Below are 15,935 nucleotides of genomic sequence, written 5' to 3' on the forward strand. Positions count from 1 at the left end.
AGATTAACGGCCGTTGGGGATCCGTTGCGCTGACCACGTGATGCCCTCTATCCGCTAAAGTTGATACTAACTTCGCCGACAAGCGGTTGTCGCTCTGTCGGTATAGTTCGCTTGTGGACTAGAGGGCAAGAAATTTTTGTTTTTTCTTGTTGTGTGGAATACCTCAAATTTTCATATTAATCCATTTATCAACGCTCTAATTCTTAAGTTGGCCACTTCATTCTTCTCTCTATCTTGCTTTCAATAATGCAGAAAGTGACGAAGACAAAACATACAGAACGAGAAGATTGGAGCATAAGAACCCGGAAGGAAACGCCAGGAAAACTGAGCGAGTAAAACACCGAAATTTAAAAACTGAATATTATGCAAGATTTGAGGTTTTCACGGCGGTGAATATGAAGAAAGCAGTTTTTTGGGATGTGGCACCGTATAGATGTGGTGTTAACCGACGTTTCGGAGGAACGTATCGCCTCCATCTTCAGGGTAGAAGGAAAAATAAGAAAATCCGCAAGTAAAGAGACCGTGAGAACCGGTACAAACAGACGTACCGGTACGTACCGGTACCCGTTCTCACGGTGTCTTCGCTTGTGGATTTTCTTATTTTTCCTTCTAACCTTTAGATGGAGGCGATACGCTCCTCCGAAACGTCGGTTAACACCACATCTACACAGTGCCACATCCCAGAAGACTGCTTTCTGAATATAATGCGTTGACCATTATAAAGAACTGAGGTTTCTACCAATTTTAAGTGAGACGCAGCTGTGTCAAGCTCTTTATGACGTTTGACTTATTAGCATTGTCAGTATGCAGTAAGGAAATGTTGTGCTATACAAAAATGAATATATATAAACATCGGCCCAACACGTATCAGACAAAGCAATGTAGAGGTAAATCTAGGAAATTGTATCCTGGAGGTGCTTGGTTCTAATCTAGGGCAGGAACACCTATTGCACACGGTAGAATAGTTGGTTGAGGCACTATGTTACAAGCCGGAAGATCACGTGTTCGAGTCTCGATGAGGTGAATTCTTTTCAGTTGACCTAATCCTTCCAGCCTCACTATGGCCCTGGAGTCGACTCAGCAGGGCGGCCGGCGCGTAAGGCTGATAAACTTTCCGCCATCTGTGAGCGAACTGTCTAGATAAGGTGGGAACCTCGACGTCTCACAACCATATGGGCCTCCGTAGCCTGTTATGGGGAGAGCTTCATACTGCATCATGCACAGCAAAAATCAATATTCTGTTGCCCACGACACAGTCTTACGAACGTGGGTCAAAATTACTTATTCACACTTTCGTTTAAATTATGTGGGTGGCCATAGAGATATTCCAGCAAAGGTTTAGGGTCTATTATAAACTGAAAATTTTCTTTCGCCATAGCATACAGAAGGCTGTGGGAATGATCGTACACTTCTACAATTGGACTCGCTAGTTCTCGAGTGCAGTCTCCATGTTGTGGAGTTTTATCCTTTCAGGCAATACGAAAATATCAGGCCTACACAATAATTCAGAGGCATCGGCATTTTGTATTACATCAAGCCATTAGACACCTTGTAGTCTGTAAATTGTTTAATTCGTCAACCTAGTTTTCCTATTCAAGGTTTACTAATTTCTCTGTCATTCCTTTCTTGTTGGAAGCTTAATTCGATGGAGGCGAGTGTCTTCAATCTATTTTCGGCCAAGACCACGGTTTGAGCATTACGATAATTTGTAAATCTTTTAACATGGCCGCGCCATAGCTCATGCGGTTAGTCGCTGGCTTCTCACCGCGGCGGCCCGGGTTCGATCCCGGGTCTGGTCAAGTGGGATTTGTGGTGGGCAGAGTGACGCTGGGCAGGTTTTCTCCGAGTACTTCGGTTTCCCCTGCCAATCTTCATTCCACAAATTGCTCCACAATCACCCTCACCTATCATCTGGGGCTGGTACAATAGGCCAGAAGTGGCCGCAGTACGAGGAACTTGGTCCCCCCCCCCCCACTAGCAATTACAGAAACCTTTTTAACAGCATCTTGAATGCTTTTCTGAAATAAGTCTTACACACAGGAATAAATTTCATTCATGTATTCCTAAATTTTGTTGTTAGTTTTGGAAGCTTCATAACTACACACAACTTTCAAATTGTACGTACTGCATGCAGCAAAGTTTAACTGTGCAGAGTGCACCATACTTCACCGGAATCTTATTACTGCGAAAGTGTACTGGAAAATAATGAGTTCAATCACAATATTTACATAAGGGTTCTACTTCAGGCTCTCAGTCCAACCTGTCGATTCAATTTCAGAAAAATTTCCATGCTTCTATATTCTTTAAACAACAGACTACTCTGCAGCATATATGATAAGAGAAACGTATTTATTATCTCATTCATATAACATTCTGCTAACATTCTAATATGTTTACTTTTATTTCCTTGAAGGTTCTTACCTCTAGAACTGGAACTACGAGTGCCTTCATTGAGTTCCTGAAGTTGCAGTTATAACCTCACTTCACCAGTTGACCTGTGCGATCCCCGAGGACTAGGAACTAGTCTTACTTTAATTTTTCCGTTTCATATAATTTTCCTCTTCTTGAATACTCCGTTAATAGTCATAGACATCTTGGTAAAAATGTGAAATTTTCCTAGAAAAGCCAAAATTATATAATTTTTGGATGTTGTCTCAGTCTAGCCACACAACAAAATTTCCCATTCCTCATAAGATTCCCATTTGGCACCTCAGTAAAAATTTTATTTCACAGCCTTTCTGAAATTCTAATACTGGCGACCTTCTGAACAAAAATAGAAAACGGATATTATTCATGAAGTAGAAAATAGGCAATATGTATTACAATTGGATAAGTATATCTCATAAATTAGTGTAAATTAATATTACTTTAGGTTACCAGAAGGTACTAGCCTCTTCGCGCATGCTTAAGATAACGCAGACAACAAAATAACAATTCTCGTGCCATGCAGTGTTGATGTGGTGTTCAGAACTGACAGTTGTATCATTCTCAGCACCACTGAACAATAATGGTATGTGTTTCAGTTCCAAACATACTGCAGTAGCCTCAAGTGATACCAACTTTACACACGTAACGGATTTGATGATTCTTCATACGCACTTTAAGTCATTTTAACTATGTAGTGATTAAATATTGGCAGCAGAAGCCAGTGCAAAACGGAGCAGCAACTTTTGCTGAAAGGGAGATTGAAGCTCATCTTACTCTTGTAATGAAACTGAGATAAGTTTGAAGAGCGATCAGGCCTTCATGTGCCTTCAAGATTAAAATTTGAATACTAATAAATCTATGTGAAACCGAAAATTGTATAAGTCCCTTTTAATTCTGGTTCGAAATACATTAACATATATGATATTATGTATATATTTATTTTTTTCCCTCACAAAAATATACAGGCATATAGATATTTTTTCTTTTGAACTGGGAAAACTTTCAATTTTTGTGCCACCTTTCATGTATATTCAAATGAGCGTGGATGCAGTTTAGACTGCCACTGAAACCACTGACTCGACAGGTATATTCACGTCTTTGGAGCGATAATATTTTCACAAAACCAGTTACTCTTCAAATTTTCAGCTTTTCTTGAATGACTCCAATTGCAGAGGAACGATGAATTCATAAGATTCAGACAAAATGGTGGCGAATACAGTGTTGTTATCTTGAAGCTTATTCTACACAATTGCTCCTCGTTGGGTAAAGGAGAATTACGAACTTTGATTGCATAGTATTCCACTCCAAAAGTAACACGTTGTTATTATTGATGATGTTCGGTTTTCGTCTCTTCAAACTTCCAGTCACATTCAAACTGCATGAATTACTAAAGACAATCTGTAACCCTATGGACAAACAAGTTCGAAGTGTAGCAGTCATTGTTTATTTAAGGGCACAAGATAGGTTTCCTGTGGTCAGCACGGATTCTCCACATAATTTTGGTCGTCATTTTCGTCGTACACTCTTCTCCAAACATAAGTTACTTAACACTATAATTCCATGAGATCCGATTATAATAGACAAAACTTCAACTCAGGGTTCCACATAATCGACTTCGCACCATTAATTAATGTGAACAAAACGTTTATCATACTGCAGCTTTTGCTTTACTTAAAGGGAAGGTAATGGCTTACGTTGACTGGTTATGGGCAATGCCTACAAAGGTTTGCAGTTAAAAACTGAAACTACAAATTACTTTCATTCAATGTGGTCTGAGAGTTTCGTTGCTTATTCGTGTTGGACCGTAATGGATTATAGGCTACAGATTATCATCTTAATATTCGCAATGGACACAGTATTTTCAAAATATATCTCCTTAGTTATTATCCAGTATCACCTATATTTAAGACTCTGGAATCATGGCAGTATGTCTTCCAATCCTTATAATAATTCGGACAAGACTAAGAAATATATGTGTCTTCCATTTGGGCACTAAGTAACTTCGAAGCCATATGATACAACGCAAGTCACGAGCACCACCGCAATAAACATAACGAAATTCCTTGCACCGTATCTACTTGTAGCCACACCATGCGGAGATGCACTGTCGTCGGCCATGACACTACTGGCGACAACAACACCTCCGCGGACAACACCGGGATTGGGTTCCGGTGCTGGGGCAGAACAAGCGGCAGGCCCTGGATCACTTGCTGAGTAGTTATCAGGACCGCCGTTGCAGCGCTGGCTGTGTTCGCCAAGACAGGCAGCGTAAGCGATGGCATGAGGAATGTAACTCTGGTCAAAGGAACCAGAGAAGAGCTGAGACGCTAGCGGACCCTGCCAAAAAGCAAATGGCGCTTTTTAATGGCAATTGTGAGTACAGACGAATACCCACATTATCCATTGCCAAAAGAAAAGCATTACAATAACAAAATTATGTTCAGTATGTTAATATGTTGTAAGTTGTATAGAACATCGTACAAAAACTAGCTTCATAGTCTCCCCTCTTCGGCAAATTTTAAAAGGTTTTTCAAATCAAAGAAGGTGAGATTGGTGGATATGTGACACTCGTAATGTAACTGCATGAACAATTTTAATCTGAAACAATCCAATTACCAACTCGAACGCCGTTTTAGTCACTGATATACGTGACAATACCATATAATTATGGCAAGTATTTAGACCATTTAACCTGTTAGGCACCATTCTACTCAAAATCTGATACCAACGCCAACGTTGTCAATTAAAATATGACATTGTCACACGGATAGCCTTTCCTTTTTTTTCCGCTTAGTGGGGGGTGGAGCCTAACTGGGTCCAGTCGGCACGGCGACACTGATTTGCTTATTGTAGCCTGCCCCGGGTGATTATGATGATGGAGAATTTGGTGGAATGAAGATTGGCAAGGGAAACCGAAGTACTTGAAGAAAACCGGCCCCAGTGCCACTTTGTCCATCACAAATCCCACTTGACAAGACCCGGGAACGAACCCGGGACGCCGCGGTGGGAAGCCAGCGACTAACCGCTTGAGCTATGGCGCGATCTTAGCCTTCCCTTACGTATATGACTGATAACTTCCAGTCACTTAAACTTTGTAGCACAACTATTAAATTATTTTTACTACCTGACTGACTACGTAACTAATTGATTTCAGGAAGCAGAGTCCTTTTTCAGAAGCGGATAGTAACTCATCTGTTGAATATATTCTTTCACTTTATGTAACCCGAAATTTAATTACAGTTTTTACAAGAACCCGCCACTAGATGCTGTTCTAGAACTGCTGAATTATTAAACCTCATCTATTTTTAAGACCATTAATGCACACTCTGCATTATGTCCTCCTTCGAGTCATCCTGTTAAAATTGTATATAAATATCTTACCGTCCCTGTCGTGTTACATGCTCCGCCCATCCCATTCTCATTAAATACGTCTCCCTATTTATGTAAGTTTATAGCGAAGAATAGAAATCACAATATCCTCACTATCCGTCGTAAGATAAAAAAAGGTAAGGCTATCCCTGTAACAGGCCGTGGAGGTCCATAGGGTTGCGAGAGGTCGAGGCTCCCATATCTTCTGGACAGTCGGCTCGCAGATGGCTGTAATGTTGTCAGCCCTATGCGCTGGACGCCCTTTACCCCCACCCCCCACCCCCAGGAAGATTTCTGGTACTTATTTCTGTGAGAGGCTGAGTCGACCCCCAGGGCAATAGTGCGACTGGAAGGATTAGGTCAATTGAAAAAAAATCCACCTCATGGGGACTTGAACCCGTGACTTTCCGGCTTGTATCACAGTGCTTCAACCAACTACGCTACGGCTTGCCCCCAGTTTCCTTCGTACTACCTGAAAATTTACATTCATTACACACCCACATAACAAATAATATAGCACCTGAACAACAAAATTCAGGTGATTTAGAGTGGCAAAAACTGGCTATTCGACGCTGAATTCGAAAATCAGTTAAGAAAAAATGTCGGTTCCTCGACGTTTCACAACGTTATGGGCCTCCACGACTTCTTATAGGGATAGCTTTATATTTTACCTTATAAGATTCCTAAAAGAATTATTCAGTATCAGCTATGTAGAGTCAGTATAGAGAATTCTCATTGATCAGCCCCCTCTACGTTCTCCTTGAACTGTTGCGCTTGCCATGTCAGCATATTTCTCCGTATGTTCACAGCCGTGTAGTTACTTTCTTGGCATGGATTTTGGAAGTGATATTGAAGACACGTTTTGTAGTATAGGACTTAGGTCGGAGAGGAATGCAACTGTAGCAGTGAGATGGGAGCCTCAGACGCCCTCACTTTTATTACTCACGGAATCGATGTCTGTGCTCTAACTCTAACTTACCTGGGCATAGATTGGGACATCTTCTCCCCCATGAGTGGCCCATTGTCGGGGCACAGCAGATCCATGCACGGAATTGCGGCCCGCCGTCTCTGAGGAGGAGGAGTTGCTGGGCACAGGTCGAGGCTGGGAGAAACCAGGTCCGTTGCCATAGAGCAGAGTGGAGTAGGGTAAACCATCCACATCTGACGTTTTGCTGTCTATTCCTGCAGCAGACATACATATCTCAGATTGAGCTTGAAAATTATGCATCATCATCATTTGTTACGAATTCCATGGAGAAGATGCTGACAGTCCCTCAAATTCTCAGAAATTTCTGTCTTTTATGGAAACTGAAATTTCAAATGGCTCGTCACAGGAACATATATTGAGAAAGTGTAATATTTTGGGCGTGAACAAATGAAGGAGAGTGAGATGGGGAAATATAAAGCAAACGTAGAAAGGACAGAAATATCATGACATTAGTTGGGGAACCTGTAGGCAACCTGGGATACTTGGGCTGAGGTGGGATAGTGTTAACAAAATGGACGTTGAAGTAATAATGTTAGGTTAGGTTTATCTGACCCGCTTATCCAGTGATCTACTCCAGTCCACAACTGAATGAACGAACCTTCATTTTCCATTAAAAACAGGGATCGTTTGACTAATTGAGCAACTATTAATTTCTGAAAACAATTCTGCTCTAATTTATTAGTCTACAAATAATTACTGTAATTGATTTGTTAAGTAGCTCTGTCCGAGAACAAAATCATTAACGTTTACAGTGCACGCCTGTTGACCTTGTTGACTGAATGCAGAGAGTCCTCAGGAAGGCGCTCAGCTATCGAGAAGAGCGAATCTGTCCCTGCTGACCAGTTACTGGGATAACTTATGGACCATTTTCAGGCAAATCATATAACTTTTCTGCCGGAATTTCTGAACACACCTCTAGCGCACTAGGACTTGTCATATCTTCGGACGGTAGCAGGAAGTGACATCGATCACTGCAACAACCACGGCACCAGCTGCCGTCGCTCTCACATCTCCCTTCACATTTTGATTTCTCTTCTAGATCATGGATTAGTAACTCCTGTCCAGAGATGAAACAATTCAGTCTCCTGGGAATGACGGTCTGTAGTATTCTAGGTACGTACCAGAGTTCAAACAATTATACAGCATCATATTCCAGAAGACAATAACATTAATTCTAACAACAGCGAGAGCATCATATCTAAAGAAAATCGTGGAATGTTGAAACGTTGCTAGGCAACGACCACGAAACAAGCAACTATACAACAGCCTCTGCTTTCAGAGAACTGCTAGTGTTAGTCGCTTTTAGCTGTTGGTGTTAGAAGCTGGTAACTGAGGCCGGGGACAGTTCGGAGACACAGAGGAAGGAGAATGTCCACCGTTGGAAGCCGCTAACAACCAACGGTAGTGAAGATATAGCTGTGGATCCTAGTGAGTGTGTGTGTGTGTGTGTATGTAATAGTGAACTGTAGTGGCGTGCTGTATAAAAGAGTCCAATAAATCCGGTCATCAAACCAAACCCCGTCTATATTCACTCATACACGTGACAATACTCTATGGTTTGTATTCCTGTAGCTATCAATATTAACTCATTCGTTTACTATTTCTTGCAACATATATTCTTCACTGTTCCTGGGGAAGGGCCCCGGTACGCATTGGATAGGAGACTAGGTGGGCCCCAGAACCGGTCCAGCCGGTAGCCAGTCGCTAAACCGATTCTCCTATCCCCGCTCCCAAATAAAAATAGAATACAAATATATTTTAAAAGTACTGTCTTCCAAGATGTGGCGTGTAGTCCGGTAAAATCCCACCGACGTTTCAGAGAAAAATACTTCCTCTACCTGCAATGTAAAAAATTAAGCCTAAAGAGGTACAAGCAAGAAGCAGAATCAAGCTGATTTCTTGCTTCACTTTACCTTTACAACCTTGAGACCCTCAGGGCCAACAAGGTAGCACATCTGTCACCTTCACACACTCTCTCAGCCCACTCAGCAAAACAGAGACAAGTAAATCGTAAAATTAAAAATAAAAATCGTACCTAAAATTGGATTCCCTCGGGGCGTGGCCAGACCTCCAAGCGTCATCACATGCGAGTGATCGGCTGTGAGCACCAACAGCGTGTCTGCTAGGTCCACAAGAGGCAGGGCTGCCAACAGAGCGGCCTCCAGCGCTAGAGTCTCCACCAAAGCCCGGTATGCGTTGTTATAGTGATGAGCGTGGTCTATGCGACCGCCTGTGCACGAAATAAAGAAGAGTGGATGCGTCATCACTCTCATCATTATCAGCATCAGATCTTTACTTTCTAAATCAAGCTGTAGATTTGGTGGGCCTTCTGCTTACTTAGTAGCATCAGTTTTAATTAATTGTGTAACACAACTAACCGTAAATTCCCTACCTACTTAGCAAGAAAACAAAGAGACAAAATATTTAACGCCATCGAACATAACTTTCCTTCACAAAACCACGGTCACTCAGGTCTTCAAGGAACTTCTTGCTCTTTATGCCACTCAACGAATCACAGGAGCCTCCTACTGGAAGCTATCCAGGTGTTTCACAGCATGTACCCTATTCCTTCGAGATCCATTTTTATTTTATAACTTTATCTAGCGCTCTGTGATCCAAGTGCCCTCTTCTTTTCAGATTTACAACTATAATCTTCATGAACATCTCAACTCCTTCATTCATGATATATGACCGACTTTTCACTACCTCAGTAAAAAGTACGTAAAAGTAAAGCAAGCTATCCTTGTAACAGGCCATGAAGGCCCATAGAGAGATGAGACGTTAAGGGTCCCACACTATCTAGACAACCAGCTCAAAGATGGCGGCCGCGCTTTACTCCCCAGGAAAATTATTTCTTTAATTCCTGGTACTCATTTCTGTTAGAGGCTGAGTGAACCCCAGGGCTATAGTGCGGCCGGAAGGATTAGGTCAATTGAAAAAAATCCAATGACCTCATCGGTGTTTGAACCCGCTACCGCGTGGCCCTCCTAACTCAGTAAAGGGAAAAATATGCAGTAGTATTGTTCTCTAAATGTGGGTGCTATACTCCTCCGCAAGCATTCGTTACTTTCCGTGTTCCCTGAAATTTGCAGTCACCAGATAATTTTCCGTCAGGTTAACACGCACATCAATAACGGTACCACTCACATCAATGCACCTAGAAGACGAGTGGTTTTCTATATAATCTGGAGGGGGGGATTACATGGAGTTCTATCAAGTCCTCAGCATTTAACCTCGATTTTGTGTCCTTGGCCATAATTTATTCCTTTTCTAATTAGAACAAGGACATAAGTTTACCGACGTATGGAGAAAGCATATACATATAATGGCAGGGAAGTTTTGCCATTGCAGATTTTAGACAATTCAATGCGCAAGAAGATCGCTATGTGAAAACGCTTGCTGCTGTGTTGAAGTACTTCATACACACAGCATAGAGGATTTCGCTTAATTTTCCATTAGCCTGCTTCATACACAGTTGTACAAAATAACATGGAGGTATTAATTAAATCAGCATTAACTTGTAAACTGTAGCGCAATGGTTTTACGCACATGCGCACAGGCGCATAATAATATTTTACAAATTTGATTTAAACAGTACTTAATTAACACAAGTATCAAACTTCCAACAAGTATTATGATTGTAAAAGTGGCTCTGAATATTTCATGCTTCATACCCATATCCAGTTTGCTTACTAGCGCAATGTTTGATCAATTCAATTTCAGAAGCCTGAATTAGTAAAGCATAAGTTCAATTCAAAATTATACCACATATTTCACGTGTACTGTGTACTGCGTTTTCGAACCCTCCCTGTAGCGAATGTTTATTTAGACTACTCGTGTGAACTCCTACATCTGCACTATACATGGACGAACAAAAAGTGGCTAACATTATTAGCAAAACATCTATGCACTTGCCTTCTCGTATTGAGGATCCAAAACTCTTTCTTCGACTTTCAATACATTCTCTCGTTCATCGTTACCTAAGTAAGCCCACATATCTACCTCGCCACCTAACTACTTTTCGTTCCATTTCTGTTTTTAGTACGTGGAAAAGTAGACCGTATATATATATATATATACGGTCTACTTTTCCACGTACTAAAAACAGAAATGGAACGAAAAGTAGTTAGGTGGCGAGGTAGATATGTGGGCTTACTTAGGTAACGATGAACGAGAGAATGTATTGAAAGTCGAAAAAAGAGTTTTGGATCCTCAATACGAGAAGGCAAGTGCATAGATGTTTTGCTAATAATGTTAGCCNTCTATTTTTTGTATGGCTGTGAAATTTGGTCTCTTGCACAAAGGGCTCAGAACAAGAATGTTTGAGAATATTTTGCTGAGGAGAATATTTGAACCTAAAAGGAGTGAGAGGAGACTACAGCATATACTTCAGCACAAACACTCAGCAAATTCAAATTAAGAAATGTGAGAGGGGAGGGGCATGCAGCACGCATGAGAGATGTGAAAAATATGTGCAGTGGTTTGATCTGAAAACCTGAATTGACGAGAAAATTTGAATATATAGAGGGAAATGTTAGCATAATATTAAATTGAATCTTGATGGAATATGTTGGGAGGTCGTCGACTGCACTCATTTAGCTCAGGATGAAACAGGCAGCAGCTGCTTGAGACCAGGAAATTTTAAATTTTTCGGCTTAAGTAAGGCGAACCTTTTCTTGGCTGACTGGGTGGAGGTTTCCTTTTTAATAAGGACCTTGCTCAGTGCACTTAGTCGGATTGCTTCCTTAATTTGCTTCCACCCATTTTTCTTGACGAATGCAATGTCACTGATATCTTAAGGTTGTCCTAAATGTCCTTTCGTCTGGTAATTTGGGTGAAAGTAAGACTTTATTCATATATAAAAGATTTTATTCTGCATTATTTGCACTCGTCAAAGCACTCTTCCTTTCTTGATTTAGAATTCTACGGCTAACACGATTTGCTTTCAAGCAGATACGATGTTATTTTGGAGCAAAATTTCATATTAATTTATAGTCTTATCCCACGCGGATGTAGAAAGGGGTAGATCCTACTCCCATCCGACGGTCTCACAGGAGAAAAGAATACTTCTGTTTTCTGGGATATAACGCCGTATTGTCTGTTGAAAGTCAATCGACTTTTCACAGAAACATAACGATTCCATGTCCAAGCTTGCAAGCAAAATTTCCTTGCTGTCTGCTTCTTGCTGGATTCTTGCTTGACTTACCTTTCAACTTGAAGATGGAGGCGATATGTTCCTCCGAAATTTCGGTGGCCTTTCAACGTATTACACGGCGTTAACGTACGTCAGAATATCTTCACACTGGTGTGTTTATTACTAGCTAAGTAATTCCTGCACTGTGCAGACAATTTGTGTAATTCGTCAGACTTGTTGGCCTCATTTGCAGTCAATGATCTTCTGTTGTATGTACGCGCTATATGCCATTTTTTCAAATCTGAGTTTAAGACCTAGTTGTTTGAGTATTTGAGTGTATGGTTTTTCAGCCTCCACACTCGACATCTGAGTAAGTTAAGTAAACTGCGAAATGAGTTCTAACATAAGCTCTAATGCTTAATTATTTTACTGCATATACAGCAGTAGATGCGAATTAGCCCCACAAGAGAGCCTGCAATTCTGTTTAGTTCTGCTGAGCTGCTTTATTGATGCAGAGCGAAACTGTGGGCCCTGAAGAGGGAATACTATGGTCGCCAAAGCAGGGCTGCTTCAGTTGCCTGTCTGCAAACTCTGAAACTGGTGGCCGATATTTTCCTCCACTTCAGATTATCAGAGTACACAAAAGGAGGGACACGCACACAGTGTGTGGACAGAAGATATAAAGCAGCGTGCCTTTATCAGCATAATGAGAGGTATTGTCAGTACTTGTGCTGCGTCATAGCTATTTAGAACACCAACCACTACTCTTCAAAACCGCGATGAAGTCTCTTGCCTATTCTTCAAATAATTTTACTTTAGAAAAGCTGTGTCCCATACTAAGCATAACTTGTTACAGTACTTCGTACTACATGGATAGACACTTATTTTTATATGCGCGTCCTTGAATTTGATTTTGCCAACATTGTCTTCCAGCTAACGTCCGGAATGTTGCAATTGGCCCCGGTTATCATACATCCCAGAAGAGAAAGAGCTCTTCATAGCCACAGCTGTGAGAGCCTAAGCTCCTTCATAAGAGGTGTATTGGAGATCTCCGACTCTTAATTTGTGCTCATTATAAACAAGTATGTGGGTGTACACTGCATTGTACGGTCTCGTGCTGGGATCCAGTATCACGCTCTAGTGAACAAAGCAGTTAAACTACTGGCTGCTTATAAGACAGGCATTTTCTTGAAAGGTTTCCGATTATCATCTTTCCTCTTGGCCTTGGTTCCATTAAGTTAAGTAATTCATCATGGAGTCTTCTTCTCCTTCTTCCATACCTGAGTATTAGAACTTCTGTCCTCTTGCAACGCAGAATTAGCAGCTGTGTACTCACAGACGCTTCGCAGCAACTTGGATACGGCATCAACAGTTCTTCACACTGCCTCTTGGGAATTCGATCCCGCAACCTTCCGGCTTGTATAATAGTGCCTCAACCAACTACGGCTACCGCTCATTACGCTAAGGACTGCGATATACGTTCGGAATTTTGTAGCCGAAGTGGACTGTAATGTGTAGTTATCATGCAGTTCGTAAACTCTGCATGTGGACTGCATTTTGTAGTTCTCACCACTGCAACTTTATTTGCCATGGAAACAAGGCTTTCGAAGAAGCACTGTTGCGCAGAACGAGGTGAAGGCAGGCGGTGCAGTCAAGGTCATACAGTCCGTGTAGGAAACATAACCGCAACTGAGGAGTCAGCATCTCAGCGAGGATCGATCCAAATGAACAGCTGGCGTCAATCTCGACCGCAAAATACGTTCGCGTGTGGTGTTTATTACAATTTCCATGGTGTGGGCTGAACCGCTGAGACGCGATTGCAAGTCAACTGCATGTGCAGTCCATTTCAACTGCAAAATTCAGGACCTATCTCCATAACCAATTCATTACCAGATTTCTCGGAGTAACCAACGACTCACGCCACTCACTACTTCAAGTCTGTTTCTGCACAGATATCGATGCTACGCTGCAAGCGACCTCAACTGTTTTCGAAGGAAACTCTACTGTAGATCTTTATAGGCGTGGAGAATTCATGGACTCGACTCATGGAGAATTCTAGTAAGGTCTCCGTGTCAGCGGTCTTCCGAGGTCTTCCATAATGCACCGAAGGCGCAAGCAGGAAGGTTTTATGTTTCAATCGAACGAGAGGGCAGGAGACACACAGCTCCGGCGGCAATAGACACTTTGCATAAAATAATAGTTCAGGGGTCAGAGAGAATCGCTCAGGATTATCAAGCGTGAGAATTCCTCAAAACTCCGTGACCTGTAGTCCGCAAGCGAACTATACCGACCGAGCGACAGCCGCTTGTCGGTGAAGTTAGTGGCAACTTTAGCGGATTGAGGGTGTCGCGTGGTCAGCGCAACGGATCCCCACGGCCATTAATCTCGGTTTTCTAGACCGTAGCCTCTATTTCCTTGCATTATCCTCACAAGGTTGAGTGGATTCCGTGTCAGACCCACTATTTCTGAATAAATCTACTAGCGCCGGGAATCTAACACGGACCTCTGGATCTGTAGCCAAAATCTCTGACCACTAGACGACAGAGGCGGTCGAGCATACCTAGGACATGGTTTAATTTTAGCTTTGAAACTCTTGTTAATTGAATCGCATTAAACATGCTACAGAATGCAAAGAAGACGTCTAACGGGACGATAACATACGATCTGCTATGCACAATGCGTGCTTACTTACCTTCAACAAAGAGGAGGAACCCTCGCGGGTTCTTGGCTAGGATGGACAGAGCGACACGGGTCATGTCAGCCAATGAAGGGTCTCCATTAGGCCCTGTGTCTCGGTCCGCTTCGAAGTCGAGATGAGAATACGCAAAGAGACCTGCAGCAATATAAAACTTGTTACATCGGGGCAGAAGGCAGTTGAATAAACTAACTTAACTAACTCCGTGTGATTATCGTAGGTAAGGAGGATGAATTCGATACTCAGACTCTATACCTTCTGATGTTCTGATGATAATCGTACTTGAATGATGAATTGGAAATTATTCAGAGGGAAGCTGTCGTGGTCTCATCGTGGTACTACCTCGTGTCTGCCTGGCTGTTATAGTCCTTGAGAAGCGAGTAGTTAGTCAAGAAATTCCCCGCCTTCTGTGGAACCCGAAGGTTTTCCAGTGCCTACAAGGGCACGCCACCGAAAATTACCCTAAGTTAACTAAGGCTAGTCCTCAACTATGGACCCGATATGCTAAAAATACATTTTAATATTATAAACCCGTATAGGCCTATGCCATCCACGTGGCCTTTTTCCTTCCAGTTTTCGGAGTAAGCTTATGTGTGAATTCCTCTTTTCCAATATAAGCGTCACATGTCCCATCAATGTCATCCTGTCTATTTCATCTATGGATGTACAGCGCTTTCCCCTTCGTTGATGGTGAGGGGGTTTGAGTATGCCAAGGACCCTGAGAGCTATACCAGAGGTATAGGTAGCTACTGGCAGGGCCTCCCTTGCTGGACAGGTCAAAGGGTAGGTATCAGACGAAGAGAGACACCAAAAACCAAAAACTGATGCCGGAAGCAGCGTCCTCAGCAGCGACTTGAAGCACAGAGCAAGTGATGCTCGAGATGATTCAAGTTCGTATAGCAACAGGCGTGACCAGAGTGGTTTGAACGGCTGCTGTACTGCGATGTGGAAAGCAAATGGAAAAACTACCACATTATCACTTTTCCTGGATAGTCTCTTTCTAAAAACAGAGATACCATGTATGCTAGATGTATCCTCTGGAGACAAAACAAATCGGAGGGGCGGATAGAAGTGACCAGAAGACGAGGAAGAAGACGTAAGAAGATGCTGGATGACTTTGGGGACAGAAGAGGATATTTTTATTTGAAGGAGAAAGTTTGAGATCGCATTAAATGGAGGAACTGTTTTGAAAAAGACTGTGGACCTGTCGTCTGAAAGATTACTGAAAAAGAAAGTAAGCCCTTTGTCGAATCTTTGCCTGTTTTTCAGTTTCTTGAGCTTTTCACAGAGTCGGTAGGACTCCTTAGACGGCGGATCAGCCC

The 15,935-nt window shown here is 42.1% G+C and overlaps 1 protein-coding gene across 3 annotated transcripts in view; it reads right to left on the reverse strand.

Moving 5' to 3' along the window:
- Positions 1–1,925: 1,925 nt before the first annotated feature.
- The window catches only part of LOC111867379 (alkaline phosphatase), a 565,319-nt gene continuing 551,309 nt past the window's right edge, over positions 1,926–15,935 (reverse strand). For all 3 annotated transcript variants that reach the window (XM_033752661.1, XM_023857175.2, XM_023857174.2), the window contains exons 7-10: positions 14,611–14,751; positions 8,820–9,014; positions 6,776–6,978; positions 1,926–4,764 (exon numbers count right to left, since the gene is read on the reverse strand). In XM_033752661.1, the coding sequence (XP_033608552.1) occupies positions 4,420–4,764; positions 6,776–6,978; positions 8,820–9,014; positions 14,611–14,751 (884 nt within the window). In that variant the 3' untranslated portion in view covers positions 1,926–4,419. The remainder of the gene's footprint in view (positions 4,765–6,775; positions 6,979–8,819; positions 9,015–14,610; positions 14,752–15,935) is intronic.

The sequence above is a fragment of the Cryptotermes secundus genome, unplaced genomic scaffold (genome assembly GCF_002891405.2).
Source record: "Cryptotermes secundus unplaced genomic scaffold, Csec_1.0 scaffold292, whole genome shotgun sequence".
Classification (NCBI taxonomy): domain Eukaryota; kingdom Metazoa; phylum Arthropoda; class Insecta; order Blattodea; family Kalotermitidae; genus Cryptotermes; species Cryptotermes secundus.